Source organism: Lissotriton helveticus, chromosome 11, assembly GCF_964261635.1.
Source record: "Lissotriton helveticus chromosome 11, aLisHel1.1, whole genome shotgun sequence".
In the NCBI taxonomy this organism is placed as follows: domain Eukaryota; kingdom Metazoa; phylum Chordata; class Amphibia; order Caudata; family Salamandridae; genus Lissotriton; species Lissotriton helveticus.
Genome location: NC_136072.1, coordinates 1033723175 through 1033742541, shown reverse-complemented (window position 1 = coordinate 1033742541; position 19367 = coordinate 1033723175). Strand labels below are relative to the sequence as shown.

General features: G+C 47.6%; 1 protein-coding gene across 19 annotated transcripts in view; it reads right to left on the bottom strand.

Moving 5' to 3' along the window:
- ATXN2 (ataxin 2) overlaps window positions 1-19367 on the bottom strand; it is a 1876777-nt gene that overhangs the window by 1171012 nt on the left and 686398 nt on the right. For all 19 annotated transcript variants that reach the window (XM_078667457.1, XM_078667461.1, XM_078667458.1 and 16 more), the window contains one exon: window positions 9686-9787. In XM_078667457.1, the coding sequence (XP_078523583.1) occupies window positions 9686-9787 (102 nt within the window). The remainder of the gene's footprint in view (window positions 1-9685; window positions 9788-19367) is intronic.

Genomic DNA, 19367 nt, shown 5'->3' with positions numbered 1-19367 from the left:
GGACTGCCCGATGTGGAAGGCTGTGACTACCTTGGGCAGGAAAGAGGGTCGCATCCGCAGCACAACTTTGTCCGGATGGACAAAGGAAAGGAGGCTTAGAGGAAAGGGCCTGGAGCTCACTCACTCTCTTGGCAGAGGTGATAGCAACCAGGAAAGCGGTCTTCAGAGTAAAGAGGCGAAGAGGACAGTTATGAAGTGGCTCAAAGGGAGCGCACATCAGAAAAGTGAGAACAAGGTTCAAGTCCCACTGAGGCATCACGAAAGGAACTGGAGGAAACATATGGGTGATGCCCTTCAAAAACCTTTTTACAATGGGGGACTTGAACAAAGAGGGCTGATCAGCCCTTCAGAGTGCGCAGAGCAGAGCCCTGCTGGGCAAGAGAAAGAAGAAAGAGGAGAACCTCTGAAAGAGGGGCCGAAAGGGGATCCACAGCCTTTGCTGTGCACCATGCCACAAACTTGTTCCACCTGCAGGCGTATACCGATTTTGTGGAGGGACGCCTGGCTGCCAGAATGACATTACAGACTTCAGGAGGCAAGTCAAATGGCCTCAACTGCTGCCGCTCAATCTCCACGCATGTAAGTGGAGACTGGACAGGTTCGGGCGGAGGACCTTCCCCTGCGGCTGCGACAGAAGGTCCTCCTGAAGAGATAGACGAATCGGGGGATCGACAGACAGGCTGAGTAGCTCAGGATACCAGAACCTCCGTGCCCAGTCCGGGGCCACAAGGATGACTTGGGCCCGGTCTTGACTGATCTTCTTCAGCACTCTGGGCAGAAGTGGTATAGGCGGAAAGGCGTACAATAGACCGCAACTCCACTCGCAATGAAAAGCGTCTCTGAGCGAGTGCCGCCTTGGAAATTCCAATGCGCAGAACTGATGACATTGCGCGTTCTCTTCTGTGGCGAATAGATCTAACCAAGGCTCTCCCCACTACTGAAAGAGGCCTTGCGCCACGTCCGAGTTCAGACGCCATTCGTGATCCATCATGCACCGACGGCTGAGTTCGTCCACCCTGGTGTTCAGGGAACCTGCCAGGTGTTGAACCACCAGGGTCACGCCCTGATGTTCCAGCCACTGCCAGAGGCGCAGAACCTCCTGGCATAGGGTCCACGACCCCACCCCGCCCTGTTTGTTGCAGTACCACATGGCGGTGGAGTTGTACGTGAACACCTGCACTACACTCCCCCGGACAGAGGTGAGGTGAGGAATGCCTTCATTGCAAGTTGGATCGCCCACAGCTCCAGAAGGTTGATATGGAGCTGGGACTCTGCCGGAGGCCTCTGATCTCCGCCTCTCCATTGTGGCCTCCCCAGCCCTGGAGGGACGCGTCCGTCACAACTACGTGCTACGGTTGGGGTAGGGAGAGGGATCTGCCGCTGACCCAATCGCGGTCCGTGAGCCACCACTGCAACTGTCTTGATCAAGACATGGTCGGACAAGTTGCCCTGATGCTGGGCCCACTGAAACTTCAGGTCCCACTGCAGAGTCCGCATCCGCCACCTGGCGTGATGCACCAGAAGGATGCAGGAGGCCATCAGCCCCAGAAGCCGCAGCGTCAACCTGACCGAGACACGAGATAAAGGCTGAATGATCGGAATCAGAGTCTGAACATCCAGAACCCGCTGTTCGGGAGGATAAACCCGAAACTGCGCCGAGTCTAGAACCGCTCCGATGAAGAGGAGATTCTGAGAGGGACACAGGTGCGACTTCGGCACATTGATGGAGAACCCCAGCAGGTGCAGGAGGTCGGCCGTAGTCTGGAGGTGGTGGACGACTGTCTGGGGCGAGCCCGCCTTCAACAACCAGTCGTCGAGGTAGGGGAAGACTGAAACCCCTAACCTGCACAGATGAGCTGCGACCACCGCCATCCCTTTCGTAAACACCCGTGGGGCGCTAGTAAGGCCAAAGGGTAGCACGGTAAACTGAAAGTGCTCGTGGCCTACCATGAACCGCAGGTAGCGCCGGTGGGCCGGCAGGACAGGGAAATAAGCGTCCTGCAAGTCCAACGCTACCATCCAGTCTCCCGGGTCCAGGGCAGCTAAGACCTGAGCTAGTGTCAGCATCTTGAACCTCTACTTCCGGAGGAAGCCGTTGACGTTCCGCAGGTCCAAGATAGGGCGTAGGCCCCCTTTGCCCTTCTAGGGAACCAGAAAGTAGTGGGAGTAACAACCACACCCTACTTCTGGCCCAGGAACGCGCTCGATGGCCCCCTTGGCCAAGAGGGCCACAACTTCCTCTCGCAGAAGATTCAAGTGATCCCCCGACATGCGGTGGTACTGCAGTGGCATGGCTGGAGGGTTCGCCTCGAAGGGGAGGGAGTAGCCCCTTCGGACGATTTGCAGCACCCACCTGTCCGATGTGATGTCGCGCCAGTGGAGGAGGTGATGGCGAACCCTGCCCCCCACTGGCGTCACGTGGGCCTGAAAGCTCTGACTAGGAGGGCTTTGAGGCGGATGCTGCGGGGGTGGATGTGGACTGGCCGCGTCGTTGTCCCCGGGCACCGCCACGGCGGTTACCACGTCCGCCACCGTGCTGGATGTTAGTCTGCGGCCCGTGGCTGGCAGGATTGTGGGGGGTGCCCTTTCCTTGGCCACGAAAGGCAGCAGATTGCTGGCGCAGGGCCGATAGTTCCAAGGACTTTGCCGTAGCCCTGGAGTCCTTAAAGCGCTCAAGCGCACTGTCTGCCTTGTCGCCAAAGAGGAGACGGCCATCAAATGGCATGTCCATAAGGGTGTTTTGGACATCAGCAGAAAAGTTGGCGGACCTCAGCCAGGCGTGGCGACAAATCGCCACTGTCGTAGTCCGTGGTGTCCAGTCCACATCTGATGGAGTACCCTGCCGCATCTCGACCCTCCGCAAGGGCTTGGGCGAGTTTAGTCCGGGCCTCCTCGGACATTGTGGCAGCACGTCCGCGATCGTGTCCCACAGAGAGTGGGTATAACGGCCCAAGAGGCACGCGGTGTTAACTGACGGCAATCCAAAACTCAGAGAGGAGAACATCTTTTTGCCACATTGCTCGTACCTCTTGGATTCCCGATCGGGGGGAGCCGTCGGGAATGCAGTCTGGTAGTTAGAGGCCTGTATGACCAGGCTCTCGGGGTGGGGTGGGTGGACAGGAAACAAGGGTCGCCCGGAGCCAGGCGGTGGCGTCTGACCACGTTCCTATCTACAGGAGGACCTGTAGCGGGCCTGGACCAGATGCCCAGAAGAACGTTAGACAAGGCCTCATTAAACGGCAACAGAGGCTCCGAAGAGCTTGCTTGTGGTTCAAGGACCTCAGTGAGGAGGTTAGTCCTCACGGCCGCGACGGGGAGCTCAAGGGATAAGGCCTTGGCCGCCCGCGTCAACACCACACTATAGGCTGCCCTCTCCTCCGTAGCCACGGTAGGAGGGGAGACAAAGCCAGTGTCTGGCGAGGTGTCCAGACCACTGACGTCCCCTAGCTCACCTGCCCAGTCCTGATATGGTTGGCACTCACGTGCCAGAGGGTCCTCAGACCCCTCCCAATCCGCCTCGCCACCCATCTCCTGGTATTCAGGGTCAAAAGATGGGGGCGGATCATAGAAGTAAAAATCTCCCATCGGCGTCGAATGCGGCATCAAGGGACGCCACTGTGGCGCCGGAACTGGACCGAGGGGGGAACTGGGGACGGTGTCGACCGTGGTCGGCACCGGGGGCGACACCCTAGCAGCCGGCGCCTGCGAGGTCGTAGGGTCGACCGGTGACGACCCAGATCCAGCAGAGTCCTGCGGCGTCGGGACCGAAGTCGCCGACGGCGCCGGGGCCGAAGCACCCAACGGCACCGGGGCCGAAGCAACCGGCCCTCTTGGGCTCCCAGTCGGGGCCCGAAGGCGCCGCAGAACCAGACGGAGGAGTGAGCGACCTCATGGCCGAGAGGAAGGGGTAAATCTCCTCCGGCGTCACGTTCTGCCCAGGGATCGGCGGGTATGGAGCAGGCCGCGACGCCTGTGGAGCCGTGTGGGCGGTGTCACCCGAACCCCCGGCCGCGTTACGCGAGCTTTGGGGGAGTCGGAAGAGCGATGTCACCTCTTTGACTTCTTGTGCCTCTTACCTGAGGACTTGGAGCTCGAGGAGTGGTGTTGATCCTCCGAGCCGTGATGACTCTGGCCCCGCGACCGGTTCCTCGACCTCCTTCCGAACCGGGACCTCGAACGGCGCGGGGCCAACTGCCGGAGCTCGGGGCGCTTCCGGGACCGCTCCCAACTAGCCTTCGACGTCAATGCCCGGCAGTCGGGCACGACTTGTCATCGTGGTCGGGCCCCAGGCAATGAAGACACTGGCGATGGGGGTCGGTAACCGACATCAGTCGGTTTTAGTCGACGCAGGGTTTAAACCCGGGCATCCCTACCGGCACCGTCGGAGTCGTTCGACTTCGAATAATAAGATCAAAAAGATCAATAGTTTAGTCAAAAAATGACTAAAGGTTACCACTGTTCCCGGATCGGCGCTTGCTGGCGCGGAAAAAATAGGAACTGACATCAGCGCGTGGGGGCGGCGTCTAAATACTCCAACGACGTCATCCCGGCGCCAACGACGACGGACGCGGAGCCGCAGACGACGCCTACCGACGCGCAAGGGTACTGCTACACAAAAGTTTCCGGATCCAGTCTGACGCCTGGGGGTATTCTGAGGTAAGGAATCTAATACTAACATGTTTCTTTCAGATACACAGTAAGGCAACGTAGCAACTTGCGCTGCTTTGCCTCACTTCATATCTATAAGGGCATGCAAAGCCATGCAGGGTGACTTTGCGTCACCTTGTGGGTATGGTTGAGATGCTTGCATGGCCAGTGTGTTAAAAAAAGTGATGCTCTGGTGGCGCAAGCCTCTCATAAATAAGCCCCAAAATATTCTATACGGTTTTTAGGTCTTTTACTATCAGGTATGTACTTATATAATAATGAGCTAAAACAAAAAATAAATAAAACAAGTTATTACTCAATGGAGAATGCACTGTAGTACATTATGAAACCTCTGTTAGGTAATACACTGTAGAGGTCTGTGTGTAACCAGAGAGCCACAGAATCACATTTTGGTTGGTGCAGTGGAGAATAGTGACTGAGTTCTTAATGGTATGAGGTTACAGTCTGACAGAAAGCACTGAAAATATGTAAGTCATTCTTTTATACTTGCATTACACACAGTGTAAGATAGACTGCTACAATATGTGCAAATAGTTTTTATTATAAAATGGTACTTCTAAAATATAACTTTTAGTAATACCAGAGTGTCAATATTTTTTTTACATAACTATCCCTTCAACACCTCCTTAGGAGTACTAAGGGCTGTGTAAATACAATTATAATTAAAAGCACTCACTTCACAGCCTAGTAAACTCTTTGCACTACCACAAAAAAAATCATCATGACTAAGCTTGGAGTAGTTTGACGAATTAAAGCCAGAACTGGCTCCCAAGCACCCTTTGCACTTGCAGAATGACTCATAGCGCACATTTGCATTTCATTCAGCCAAGCAGGCACCCAGGCACAAAGGTTTTTTACAGCACAGGATACTCAATTACTGAAACTTCGGCAGAAGCATTTTAACGATCGGAATTAACCGGCACGGCACGCCCCACTTCACAGGACTACACAGCCCCCCTGGGGGTCGTGCACCACAGATTGAAAACGTCTGATATACAGCCACATATGTATTCAAACACATTACTTGCTCCAGCACGTTAGAAATACATCAGTAAGCATAACCATAGAAGGAACCCACCTGAAAGGTGTCTGTGAACACCCTAAACAGAAGAGTTTGTGAGGGTGTATCTACTTTTGCTTGTATGATATGGAACCTTTAAAAACGTATATAACCCTGCAGAAAAAACAACTGGGCTGGCAGAAATCTCAGTTTCACAGATCTGCCTATTTTTGTCAATTCATGTATGTATGTTGCACTTACAGATGCATTTCTCTCCACACGCAAGTTAAATTTAGTTAAGCAGATTGCTTTGTAAAACATGCCTACTGGAGATGGATAAATACTAATAACACATCTGCATTACACCACTCAGAACCGTAGAGTTTGTTTAGTCAAAGGTTTCACCATAGAGGCTCTCTACAATAGGGTATGTAGAGTTCATAAAATGTGACTACTCTACAGCAAGGAGTATGAGACAGCTTCTTAAGGTTTTCTGCTATAAATCACAACTGACAGTGGTGTTGTGGAGTTAGAATACATGTGAACACAAGCTGCAATTCACAGCAGTTGTAAAAAAGCCTTTGCATTAAAAATTCCAACAGTATCCACATTGTTTGTTTTAATAATAGGCACATCACAGATAATTCAGTGTTTAAACTCCCTTCAGCCACCTGTCATTTTGAAAATCTGTTTTTATTGATGTTATATGCTTAACAATCTTTACCCATATATGCAGGTTATTTGTCATTTTTTCTGTACAATCAGTTGAGTTGCCCATATGGCTACATGTTATCACATCTAAGATGAATAGCATTTGTCTTGTGAGCTTCACATTTTACCATTCTTTTTATATCAACCATTACTGCTTGGTTCAAAAGAAAACCATGGAGGCGGGTGTTCACTAAACTGAGACCAATTAATACATAATAGGTGTGAACTAGGAACCGGTGCTTGTGCTGCCTAAACCCCCCCCCCCCCATTATTATGAATGACTCTGCATTAGCAGTGCTTACGAGTGTAGTGCAGGACATGTGCTAGGTTGCATGTTATCCTGGTTTTAATCTGTGGGTGTCTTTGCTGGTAAGGTCTCGGTTTCTGGTGGGACTTGCGGCGAGGCTGCGGTAGGCTGCAGGGGCACTAAATCCGGAAGTATTGTGTCCCAGTGTGCAGCTAGAGGTATTTTCCGCAGGCCTAATGTATCTTCGAGTCTTAAAGCAACGCTCTCTGCTTTGGTCCAGGTGCCCATTGAATATCTCCACATGTTTATATTTGGGGGATCGGGATGCTTCCAGCGTTTGGTAATCAAACGCTTTGCAACTGCCATTCCCAAATCTAAGAATCTAGATGTGGCTTTATTGTTACGAATCCTGCGGTGTAGGTGCAGCAAGTAGATGCGCGATTTAAATGGAATAGTGTGGATAGTGCTTTGGGCCAGTGTTCTGTCACATCTGACCAGTAGCTATTTAGTCTCTGTCATCCCCACAGCATATGTCAAACGTCTGCATCTACATGCCCACACTCCCTTCAGGCAATCGTACGAGTTATTTACCTTCGGTATCGATGTATCTGGTAGAGACGATTCTAGCCGCAAATTCCTTAACGTAGTATGATCCCCAGGCGTGAGACTGGCTCCGGCAAATTTTTCTTTCCCACAGCATGCCGACGAAAGGAAACTACAAATCCCGACATCACTAGCGAACATAGCATCGCTTTAAAGAAGGGAAATCATGAGACTAACTTTAGGCACATCTATTGGCCGAGATACCGGAAAAGGAAGAGACCTGTGGAAAGGTGAGACACCTTCCTTATTTCGCCGGGAGATGAGTTTGTTTTCTCCATAACAGCGACTCACCGAATTAATTTTTCTGTTTTAGAGTCCCCGCGAACAACAATTATGGAATATAGCGCGACCTGTAACTCTAAGTTCGACTAATCGAGGTAAGGACCTCCAATAGCATAAAAGAGCTCTAAATGAATGTAATCCGCCCACGCTAGAATTTGCTAATGGCAACATTCATTGTTCCGCTCCCCCATCCAGATTCGGCTTCTGGCTACATGATATAAAAGGGGCGCTGCTACCAACCCAGCTGAACTAAAATTATTCAGAACGGAGAGATAACTATTAGTAAGTAAAGTGCACTGGTGCAACACGTTATGGCTTAGATTTGATCCTTAAAGACATGACGGTCACTCCTTCTTTTTCTGTTCTTGTGTCTCTCACTTGTGATATTAGATTCCTCTCCTGAGAGAAACCCATTTGAGATATTCTTTTTCAAGCTCACATAGAGGTAAGCTAGATGAGACTGATAGACAGGCTGTGCGCTCAACAAGGTAGTGTAAGGTTAAACATTGATCATTGTTTTTTTGTTTTTTTCAGTGAGGCTTGGTCCTGACGAGAACCCCTAGATCAATGGGGGTTTGAAACGCGTAGACCTTTGAAGCCACCAAACATTTCAATCGTGTAAATAGCATGTTCATTCAATTGGATTCACTTCAAACTAAAAGGTTTATGAAATGAAAAAGTTTTGTAAAAATTTGTATTGTTTTTTGCAAAAAAGAAATATGTTTGGTGTGCAGTATGTGTGCATAATTTTGTTTTCTTTATGAGTTTGAGAGGTATGATTGTGTAACGAGTGGGTTGGCGAGAATGGTGAGAATGACTGAACTTGATAATTTTTTGTAATTTTGTTCTTAGTGTAGGATTTTTTTGTACAAAAGTAATATGTACAGTGTCGAAATATATTTTTCACATTAAAAAATCTTCAAAAATGTTGTAAAAATAAGTGTTGAAAAATAAAAGCGATTGATGAGCTTTAAGATGGTTTGATGGTGGATCCGCACATCTTTTGGAAATAGATTTCAAATGAACAGCAGTATTGGCAATTCTGTGTGGTTGTTGGACAAAAGGGGATGGCAAAACGCCGTGGCAAAGCTGGTCCAGCCCTGAGTTCCGGCGACCTCCTGCGACGCCACAGGGAGCCCCGTAGCAATGTGCAGTGAGGCAGGGACTTAATGGGTAGAAGAGCGGAACCCCGAAGGGCTACCCCTCTACGACACGACCCTCCTACAACCTGAAGCCGAAAACTTTGGCGCCGGAGCTGCTGGCGACCCCGCGCGAGGCAAGGGATCTGCGGACGTCTCAGGAGGTGGAGGAGAGCCAAAGAAGCCTGCAGCGCCGCAACGTAGGCGGTAATTTGGGCCCTAGTCGCCCGACGCCGGGAAACAGCGGATAAGATGGCAACTGGCGGGTGCGCACCTCCCGAGGGGAGCCCGCGTCCTCTGCCAAACGAGGACGTGACCTCGGAGACAAACTACAGGACCTACCAGCTGGCGAGCGACGCCCTTTGGGCCATGGCGCAGACGGAATCGGCGGTTCCTGGCCTCCGAGGTAGGAGACGGACGCTGGGACAACACTAACCTGGACAAGCAGGCCAACAGCAATTTCATCCAGCGCTCCCGCCGGGACTTCGGTTTAAGGTGCTGACAAGCTTCGCAGTCCGTAGAGTAATGGTGCTCGCCCAGATACCACATACATATTGGGTGAGGGTCCGTAGTCATCTGGCGTGCACAATCCGTACACGACTTGAAGCCCAAAGGCATTTGCACACTGTTCCACGAACCAAAATGTGAAAAAAAGGATTAAAAACAGGCCAGGACACTATCCGGATCCAGATTGCATGCGGAAAAGCGAAAAAACTGACGTCGGCGTGCCGGGGTGGGGCTTATGTGACCTTGCTGACGTCACGCCCGCGGACGTCAGGGCGGAGTCACATGGTACCACCCCCCCGGCGCGCAGAGATGCTGTGGCAAAGAAAAATTTCCGGGATCAAGTCTCACGCCTGGGGATAATTCTACGTTAAGGAATTTGCAGCTAGTATCGTCTCTATCAGATATGAGCGTTATGCCAGTTATAAACTCAAGTCGACACTTTCAGAAAAAGAATACAGTACGCCTTTTACATTCAATATTTTGTTTAAAATATCTAATAATTTATTATTGATATATTGAGGTACAAACCTTTGCTGTCAGATTTGCAGAAAGTAGAAGAATCTACAGGCTTAATCTCCCTGCTTGCAGCTGGAGAAATCTGTCGCTGGTCTTGAAGTCTCGAATCCTTAGCTGGAAAATTAAACATTAAACAACTGTCTGAAACAAAATATATAAAATACCAAAAAGAACAGTACAATTTATATTTAAACAACATGTCACCTAGGACCAAATTAGGAATACATATGGAAGCAACGCATATGAAAGACAGAATGTTGTGTAACCTGTAGTCCTACTCTCTTTTTAGGGAATAACCATTGAAATCAGAAGCAGAGAAAATTCTACCCAAGAGCGGAATCTTGGAACACTTTCTCAGAAAAAAAAAGATTTTACATTCATAGATAGCTTTTTATTTGAACAGAAATAATACATAAGCAGACCCCCCCCCCCAGCGCCTTGAGACCCTCCGGGTGAGTAGTGCGCTATACAAATGCCCAGATAGATAGATAGATAGATAGAAACAAGCTACAATGGACAATTCTGTTTATTTTTTTTTAAATCAACTGTCAATTAAATAAAATACAGTTGTCACCAGAGATTTAAGTGAAATAGAAACGAAAAATCACAATACTTTTTTAAGGAAAAGAAGATAATTAAATCAGGACAATGAAGCCATATGGTTTGCAGCCATGAAAGGCAGAAAACTGACAGTGGTATTAAGGGTTATCAGCCCACCAGTATCCTTCTATGCTCACTCTGTGGCAGCTACTCCAGTTCTTTTTCATGAAAGATTTACAGACTTTCTATGTTTTTTAAGGAAAAGAAGATAATTAAATCAGGACAATGAAGCCATATGGTTTGCATCCATGAAAGGCAGAAAACTAACAGTGGTATTAAGGGTTATCAGCCACTGACAGTGGTATTAAAGGTTATCAGCCCACCAGTATCCTTCTATGCTCACTCTGTGGCAGCTACTCCAGTTCTTTTTCATGAAAGATTTAGACTTTCTATTCCTCAACCACTGGGGAGGTCAGTGGGATCCATATGATTACAATGCAGAATCACCTGAAGGAGAACTAGGATTTAATTACAAGACCAGAGGCTACCATTATGCATACATCTTTTAATGCCAACTCCACACAGCCTCTTTAAGGTATGACATCACATTGTAGATTGTTCTAGAACATAATACAGCCAGGCTATAATAGGCATGCACTCAGAACCATCTGCCTCTTAAAAAATGCGGCTCCACACAGATAAGTACCTCTCTATTATCAATATTACTTCAATATAATTTTTAATTGTTTTTCACTTTCTATAGCTTTATCATTACTCTTTATTTGATACTCTTTTTTCCGGTGTATAATCTTGCCACATTTTACGCTTTTTAACCATCAACCGCTATTTTACAATATAATCATTCTACATTAACAAGGGCTGAACTTCCAATCTGTGGTCGCTCATCCTTCCTACCCCACCCTTCTCTACTTTATCCCATGCATCGACTGCAACGGTACGCTGGTATATCTTACCAGCCGATCACTTCCATTCTCGGATCGCGGGCTGCTAGTTTCCCAGTTCACTTCACCGCGATGCATAGTTAATTCAAGGCATCTCTTGCCTTTCTACCGGGAACACAATCGGCTCCAAAATGAAGGGCTCCACTTCTCCTGACGCACATCGTTACTAGAGAGCGCCAGGAATGGCTTCATTAGAGGAAATTCGTTGGGCAACGACACGCCCTATTACACGCAGTTGCTTCTTGATTCTAACAGCTGATCAAGACTCCCCCCCTCCATATTTTGTTTTGAAAGCCCCCTTTTTCTCACTAAAAAGAGACTTTCCTATCATCAAAGTCCTGACAGGTAAGGCTAAAAGGGGACATTACCAGAGAGCTTTAGACAAATAAGAGCAATAAGGAGCTTTATCCCAGTTCACAAAAAAACCAAAAAACCTTATTCATAAGATGTAGGAGCTGGCTCTGTATATTCTGTATATACTATGCCAACATTAGGTATATTATGCACAGAGTCCAGTGGAACCCCAAAAGGTAGGCAGAGGTAAAAGTAGATTGCACCTCACTCTCTATTCGTGGTAGTGTGGGTGAGCAGTAAGGCTTTATCAGAGGGTAGTGTTCAGCATTTGTTGTACACACTCAATCAGCAAATGTCGTCACACACTCAAAGACTGAACTCAGACCAATTTTCTTTGTATAAATATATTAGGTCATTTTAGAATCAAGCCAAGCCTGGCACATGTAAGTGAAATATCATCATCAAAGTAACTTTATTTGGTTCAAATTGACCATAAAAATATCACCAAAATATAGCATAAAATTATCATATCCAATGTATACAATAATATAACTTGCAACTCTAAAACTCCTCAATTAAAAACAAGTTTAAAAGGATTTGTTTTTTGAAACCACTTAAGACACCACTACAGAAACTGCTCTATTGGAAATCTCAGAGACGGTTAAAACCACCCTAGACAGAGGAGGAAAGGCGGTGCTGATATTATTAGATCTGTCGACGACCTTTGACACTGTGTCACATGATTGCCTCCTTCATAGATTGAGGGAGAGCGGCATCGGGGCACGGTGCCCAGATGGTTTACTTCCTTTTTGGACAACCGCCAGCAAACAGTTTGGGCTCCTCCTTTCTCAAGCCCCATTCCACCACTGAATGGAGGGGTCCCACAGGGTTCCGTTTTAAGTCCGACCCGGTTTAATATATATATGGCCCCTCTTGCTCCTTTAACCCCTTCTACGCTCATGACGAGTTCAGCTCGTCATGAGTTACGCCTGTCGTACGCTCATGACGAGCTGAGCTCGTCATGTAACGCGGTTTTCCGCAAAAGTCAGCGCACAGCGGGAAAACCGCTAGCGCACAAGGGGTTAACTGAACAATACGGGGCAAAAATTATATCATACGCGGACGATACGCAATTGCTGTTCACCTGTGAGCAGGATGAGGTGTTTAATGGTAATGAAGTTAATGTCTGCCTAACCAAGGTGTTTGACTGGTTTAGGCAAAATCAGTTGCCCTGCAACTCCGACAAGTCGGAAATTATCTTATTTGGTCATACTCCTGATGATGACTGGCGCCAATGGTGGCCTAAAAATGTATCTCCACCAGAGAAACCATTCTCCACCGTAAAAAAATCTAGGAGTAAAGATTGACTCCGACATGACCATGAAGTCCGAGGTTCAATCGATTGCTGGCACCTATTTCGGGCTTTTAAAAATGATGAGAAATTTCCTCCCTCTGCTCCCTATTCCTCATAGGAATACCGTGGTCCAGGCCCTGATTATATCAAGGTTGGACTACGTAAATGTGTTGTACCTGGGTCTTCCGAACTACTTACTGAACCACTTGTAGGTAGTTCAAAATGCGGCATCGAGGTCCGTACTTTTGGTCGGAACCAGGTCACACGTCTTCCCATCTTAGAACCTTGCACTGGTTACCAGTAAGACAATGGATCTGTTTTAAATCCTTGGTCCTAACTTTTAAGGCCCTCAACAACATTGGAGCCCCGTATATTAGGAATAAAATTCAGCCCTACAAACCACTCGGAACACTGCGATCATCATCTCAGCAGTTGACAATTGTGCCTAAATTTTGCTGTTCTTACAAAGGAGGTCGCTCCTTTCAAGTAGTAGCAGCAAAGTTATGGAATAGTCTCCCTTTTTTCCCCTCAGACAAGAACGTGATCTCCTCAGCTTTAGGCGAAGCTTAAAGACCAGGCTTTTTCAACAGTAGTGTTGTCTTGTTGGCTGTTACCGGCTGTTCTTCGTCTATTCTGTCCTGGGGCCAGGATAGCGCCGGGACACTTCATGGAGTAGCCGTGCGCTTAACAAATACCCCTATAACATAACATAACATTCTCATTTACGATTCATACCATTTCCTTATTGAAAGTACAGTTCTAATAACATGTAATGCAGCAGTGCAAATAACAGTGGACAAAGAGCATAAGAAAATAAAGCCCTCCTGATAGTTACAGGGTCGAAATTCTCTTAAGGATTGGGGTAAGAAACCTAGCCCTTGGCTCTTTGTGAAGTGTGCGAAACAGCATAAAGTGCAAGGTACCTTGTTGAACTAAGATATTGCAAGGGCAGGGAATAAGGTTCTCGCACCATCCAGCCTGCTTGGGGAAGGTCACAAGAAAGTTAAGTGTGCGAAGACGGAACCTAGTCATGAGAAATCGGAATTGGGCGTTCGTGGTAAAAGACAAGTAAAATTGTTGATGTGAAGGTGACCGATCTAAGTGAGATTGCCATCCAGATTGCCGACGGCAATTAGTAGACTCTGCAAAATATGCGTCTTTTATAATCAATTTCATGTTTGTGTGGATGCTTTCAGGGTTATCATAATAATGCCCCAGGCCTATTTTGGTAAATTTATCTTTGACAAAGTGAAATAAATGTTTGCAAAATCTTATGCAGTGTTTTACAATTGAATGCAGGTTCAAATGCAATTGGTTGAAATACAAGCAAGTCAAAATATCGAAATTACTTTTTTGTTTCTTTACAGATTAGTTTGTACGTTACTTGACAGATTACTTTTTAAGTTACTTTTTCTACTCAGTGTGATATGCCTAGACATTGCAAAAAACACAGTTGACATCACACTGGGACATTTCCTAGAGAAAAGGTAGGTAAATCAGTTTTTGTAGAGTTGTAGTTTTTCAGGTTTCCATACAAATCAACTCCACACTTGAAACATTTTTCAAGGAAAAAAGAGTCAATGTATTCCTATGGAGAGAAATGAAATAATCAGTTAACAGGTAAGTACTTTGTTGTGGGAGTTGGTATTCTGGGGTTAGAACCAGGGTTTCCCCAGAGTCAAAGATGCACTCTCAAAGCACCCTCAGCGGCACTAGGGCAGCCGGGTGCAGAGTGCTGAGGCCCAATGTTATCCAATGGGGGATAGGGGGCCTCCGGTTAGTGGTTGCTCACAAGCAGGCCGCAAGGTTGTGGGTGCAAAGCTCCTGGTGTTAGGCTCAGGGCAAATGGGGATCTGGTTTAGCATACAAAGGGCCCCGCAGTGGTGCAGGGGTGGCTGGGTGCAGGGTGTTGTTTTGGCGTCTGGTGCCCTGTTTTCAATGGGAGTGGACAGTTTTGGCTTTTGGCTGCAGGCTCAGTCAAGGAAGACTTACGGGAGAAACCAACAGCTGGGCAGGTAAGTTGGAGGGCTCAGGGACGCAGGTGCATCTCTGGTTCTCTTCTCCAGGGCGCCGGGTGGCTGGATGCAGGGGTGTCTTTTGTGGTTGGATTTCCCCTTACCGGGTCACTCGCAGTTGAGGGGGGGGGTCTCCATGCAGAGGCTGCAGGCGACGTTGGGGAGTTCTGGAGGGGTCAACCCAAGGTGGACTAGTACTCTGAAGCGCTGGGACCAGGTGGGCCATTCGAACTCGGCCGTAGGCAAAGGGTGCAGTGGTCGTTCCAGGCGTCTGGTTTCTTTGCCCTCAGCAGGCTCAAGGTCTGTCTTGGGAGTTTCTTTTGAACAGAGCTGCTATTCACAGGAGATCCGGCAGTCAGTCCTCCCAGGGGTTCTGGAGGTCACTGGCTGCAGGTCCAGGCGACTTTTGGAGCAGGATCTCTGGAAACTGCAGACGGGCCGGTAGGGCTGGGGCCAAGTCAGTTGTTCTCTGCAGTCTCATCTCCTGGACGTCTTCTTTCGTCCTTCATTGGTTGCGGGAATCTGCCTTCTTGGTACAGGGCTTCCCCCTAAATACTGTATTTATTCGGCGTTTTAGGGGTCAAGAGACCAGTAGCCAATGAGCTACTGACCTTGGGGTGACTACACCCTTGGTGTGCTCACCCACGTGGGGGAGTGGGCACAATCCCTAATACTGATTGGGGAGTGCCTGCCATCTGCAAGATGGCTGGCACTGAAGAGTGGACTTCACCTCGCCTCCCCCACCTGAGAGTGCAGTTGGCAGAGGTGGTCACAACTTCAGGGCTGGCTAATTGTTCCCGCTTGTCTTCCCACCAAAAGGAGGGGGAGGGAGTGGGGGGGAGGGCAGGAAGGAGACCTGCTCCTGATAGCAGGAGAGGCTGGGGGCTGCAATACAAAGGCGGCAAGGCCTTGAAGCTCTCCTGCCACAGATGGCTCATCCAGGCCTGGAGGAGGTGTGAACACCTCCGCCCAGGAAAGGCTTTGTTTCTGGGCTCAGGGAGCGAAGGTTCCCCACCCGAGGGGTCCAGCATCATGTTTCGTGGTAGCAGGCTGGTGTGTACCAGTCAGACAACCCACCAGAGGCTGGTCGTTTTACAGGTGGCATCTCTCAGATGCCCTCTGCGTGCATTTTTCATTAAATCCCACCCTGGCATCAGTGTGGGTTTAATATGCTGAGAAGTTTGATACCAAACTTCCCAGTTTTCAGTAAAGCCATTATGGTGCTGTGGAGTTTGTAATGACAAACTCCCAGCACCATATACTTTTAATGGCATTACTGCACTTATAATGTCTAAGAATTGGTTTAGACACTGTAGGGGTACAGGGCTCATGCACCAGTACCCTCACCGCTGGTATAGTGCACCCAGCTAGATGGGTGGCTGACGTATACCAGGGCAGTTGGTTTTAGGCATGTCGACTCTTCACTTTGTTCTGCACCAAAACACTCAGCCATATATACATACAGGGCCTCTAAGTGTTGCAGCACTTAAAGGCCTTCCCTGGCCACAGTGCCCTGGGGACCCATGGTACCTTTTACAAGGAACTGACATGTGGCCAGAGAGGTGCCAATTGGGGGTACAAGGTACAGTTTTGGGAAAGAACACAGGCCCTAGTGGACCTGATTGTCAGGAACCCAGGGCACATCAAGTCAAAGTGCATCAATAATCTGCCATAAATCAGGGGGTTACTGCAACTGAAACCAAGCTTCCTACATAAGAATAGTTATTCAAGGCAAGACCCCCCCTTTTCTTATTCAAATTTATACCTAAAAGTAATTAATATAAATAAACGCTCAGCATGTCAGATCTAGACAGTCAAAGCTAAGAAATCCCTCAAAATCTAAATGAGGACCTCATACAAAAATAAATACAAGAAATGCGCACCTGCGTGCAAGATTCCATACAACTGGTCATGAGCATCAAAAGAACCATGCACTCTGAGGAAGAACCTGATCCGGAATCAATATCTGGGGAAAAAAGATTCAAAAAGACTAAACACTTAGAGGGTGCTTCTTCCAATGTCATTGCAATAGCGCCTAGTATCTCTAAACGTCTAGGAGGTCTAGGAGCTTCAAGAAACAGAGGTGGTCTAAGAACCGCAAGGATGATGGGCATCCTATGCGACACAAAAACTAAGACTTCACATAACTGCACCGATACCCGCATTAATCTGAGAAAGAATCAAGAAATTCACTGGAAGAAACTAACTCCCGGAATGAAGAGTTAATGGATGAATATAGATTTGATCCTGAGCAGAGAGACCTAGATGCGGATGTACTCCTTAACAAGGAGGCCTCCTCCACATCTAAGGACATTATACTAGACCTCTAGGACAAGAAATGTTCTCACCTAACATTAAACACCCTAGCAGTGTGGAGTGGTGACCCCAAGACCACATGACAAATTCAATATGAAGTGGCTAAGACACGAAATCTCCTCCGTTACGAATGCTTCAAAATAAGGTTTCCCTAACATCACACTTTGATCCTGAACTCATAACATTCCTTTTTAAAATGGATGGAGACCCTAGAAAGGGCATGGAGAGGTCCTTGAAAATGTGCCAAGACAGTCTACTCAATATACTAGGCCCCCTAGCAAGGTCATCAACATGGCCAAGGATTGCCAACTGAACCAACATCAGGTAGACGTCCATCTCCTTAGGGGCTGGAGCCAAAGAGAAATGATCTTGCTAGGTAACGCTAACGCAAGCATAAATGCTGAACGGCGTAGAGTCATCCTATCAAACATAACCCCAAGTCGATCGACCTAGCTACCAAGGAACCTTCTGAAAATCCCAAAGGCCTCCTATTCATAGATTATTGAATGATCAAATCTCTATTATTAAATATGTCTCTACTTTTACTGCTCTGGACAAAGCCCAGTCAAACATGCGAATGGTTTCAACCTCAATGTTTTTGGTCGAGATGGAAGAAGGGGCCTTTCTCCTGGCTAAGCTACATACAGGCCCAATTTCAGAGGAAGGGGCTTTGGCAGAGGATTCCAGCTAGGAACACCACCAACCTTTAACACACAACGGGGCTAAGGTCCCTGCTCAAGAGGCCCACAAGGATGCACACAGATCTCAAGCACCTTCCACAGTGAGTACCAATACTCTCCATCTCAATTCTTCCCAGATAAAGGTTGGAAGAGGGGGGGAGATTGTTACCTCAAAATCTCTCTCAAAACCTGGCGAACAATCACCGATACCCGTGGGTTCTAAAAAAAGTCCAAGGGTTCAGGATAGACTTTGTACAATCACCTCGCCAATCCCATATCACCAGGGAACTAAGTATAGCTCAAGACCAACAGAAGGTAGTAGAAGATGAGATCTGTGCTATGTTGAAAAAAGGTGCAATAATAGAAGTACCAATGAACCAGAAGGCTTTTATAAGCATGTTCTTTCTGACACAAAATAAAGACAAAGGCTAGAGAGCTAATATAAATCTCAGAAACCTAAACTGGTTCCTCGTATAGAGGCACTTCAAAATGGAGGGCATCCACCTCCTAAGAGACTGGTTAGTAAAACTCAAACTCAAAGACGCGATATTTGGATGCATTTAACAATCCACCTTGCAATCGCCACTTTTGAAATGGGATTGCCATTATGAGGTGGGGAGAAAGCCACAAAGAGTTGTTGAGTTTTTCTAAAGGATTTTGTCCTTTAAATGTAATAAAGTATTGCTCTTTTAATGTCTACCGTGTGCAGAGCTCGTTCTCCCACGGAGTCTGGATGAGGGGAAAAAACTGGTAGTTTGACAGACTGGTTAAGATGGAAGGCAGAAACGACTTTAGGTAAACATTTTGGGTTAGGTCTAAGAACCACTTTGTTATGATACATTTGCAAAAATGGTTCTTGTATGGTTAATGCCTGTAGTTCACTAACTCTAAGAGATGTGATAGCGACTTGGAAGACTTGTAGTTCGCATTTTTGCAGAGGTTCAAATGGGGGACCTATGAGTCTGCTAAGAACAATATTTAGATTCCTTACCAGAGAGGGTGGAGCTCTGGGTGGAATTATTCTTTTAAGTCCTCCCATAAATGCTTTCATAGCGGGTACTCTAAACAAAGACACATATTGTCTGTTTTGGAGGCAAGCTGCTACTGCAGCAAGCTGTAGTCTTATGGATGTATATGCTAGGTTACATTGTTGTAGGTGTAAGTGATAACATAATGTTTTGAATAGAAGCATCTAGTGGATTGAGTTTGTTATTTGTACAGTAGAATACAAATTGTTTCCACTTTGCGGCGTAACATGCTCTGGTGGTAGTACGTCTAGCCTCTTTAATGATGTTCATGCAGTCCGGCAGGCGATTGAGGTAGCCAAACTCTAGGACTTCAGGAGCCAGATCGCAAGGTTGAGATGACTGGGATCTGGATGTCTTATCGCTTCATGGTTCTGAGTGAGAAGCTTGGGTGAGGCGTAGCTTTTGGTGATCGTTCCAAGAGGGTTGTGAACCATGGTAGTCGGGCCCATGTTGGAGCAACCAGGATCATTCTGAGGGAATGCTGTTTGAGCTTCCTAACCACTAA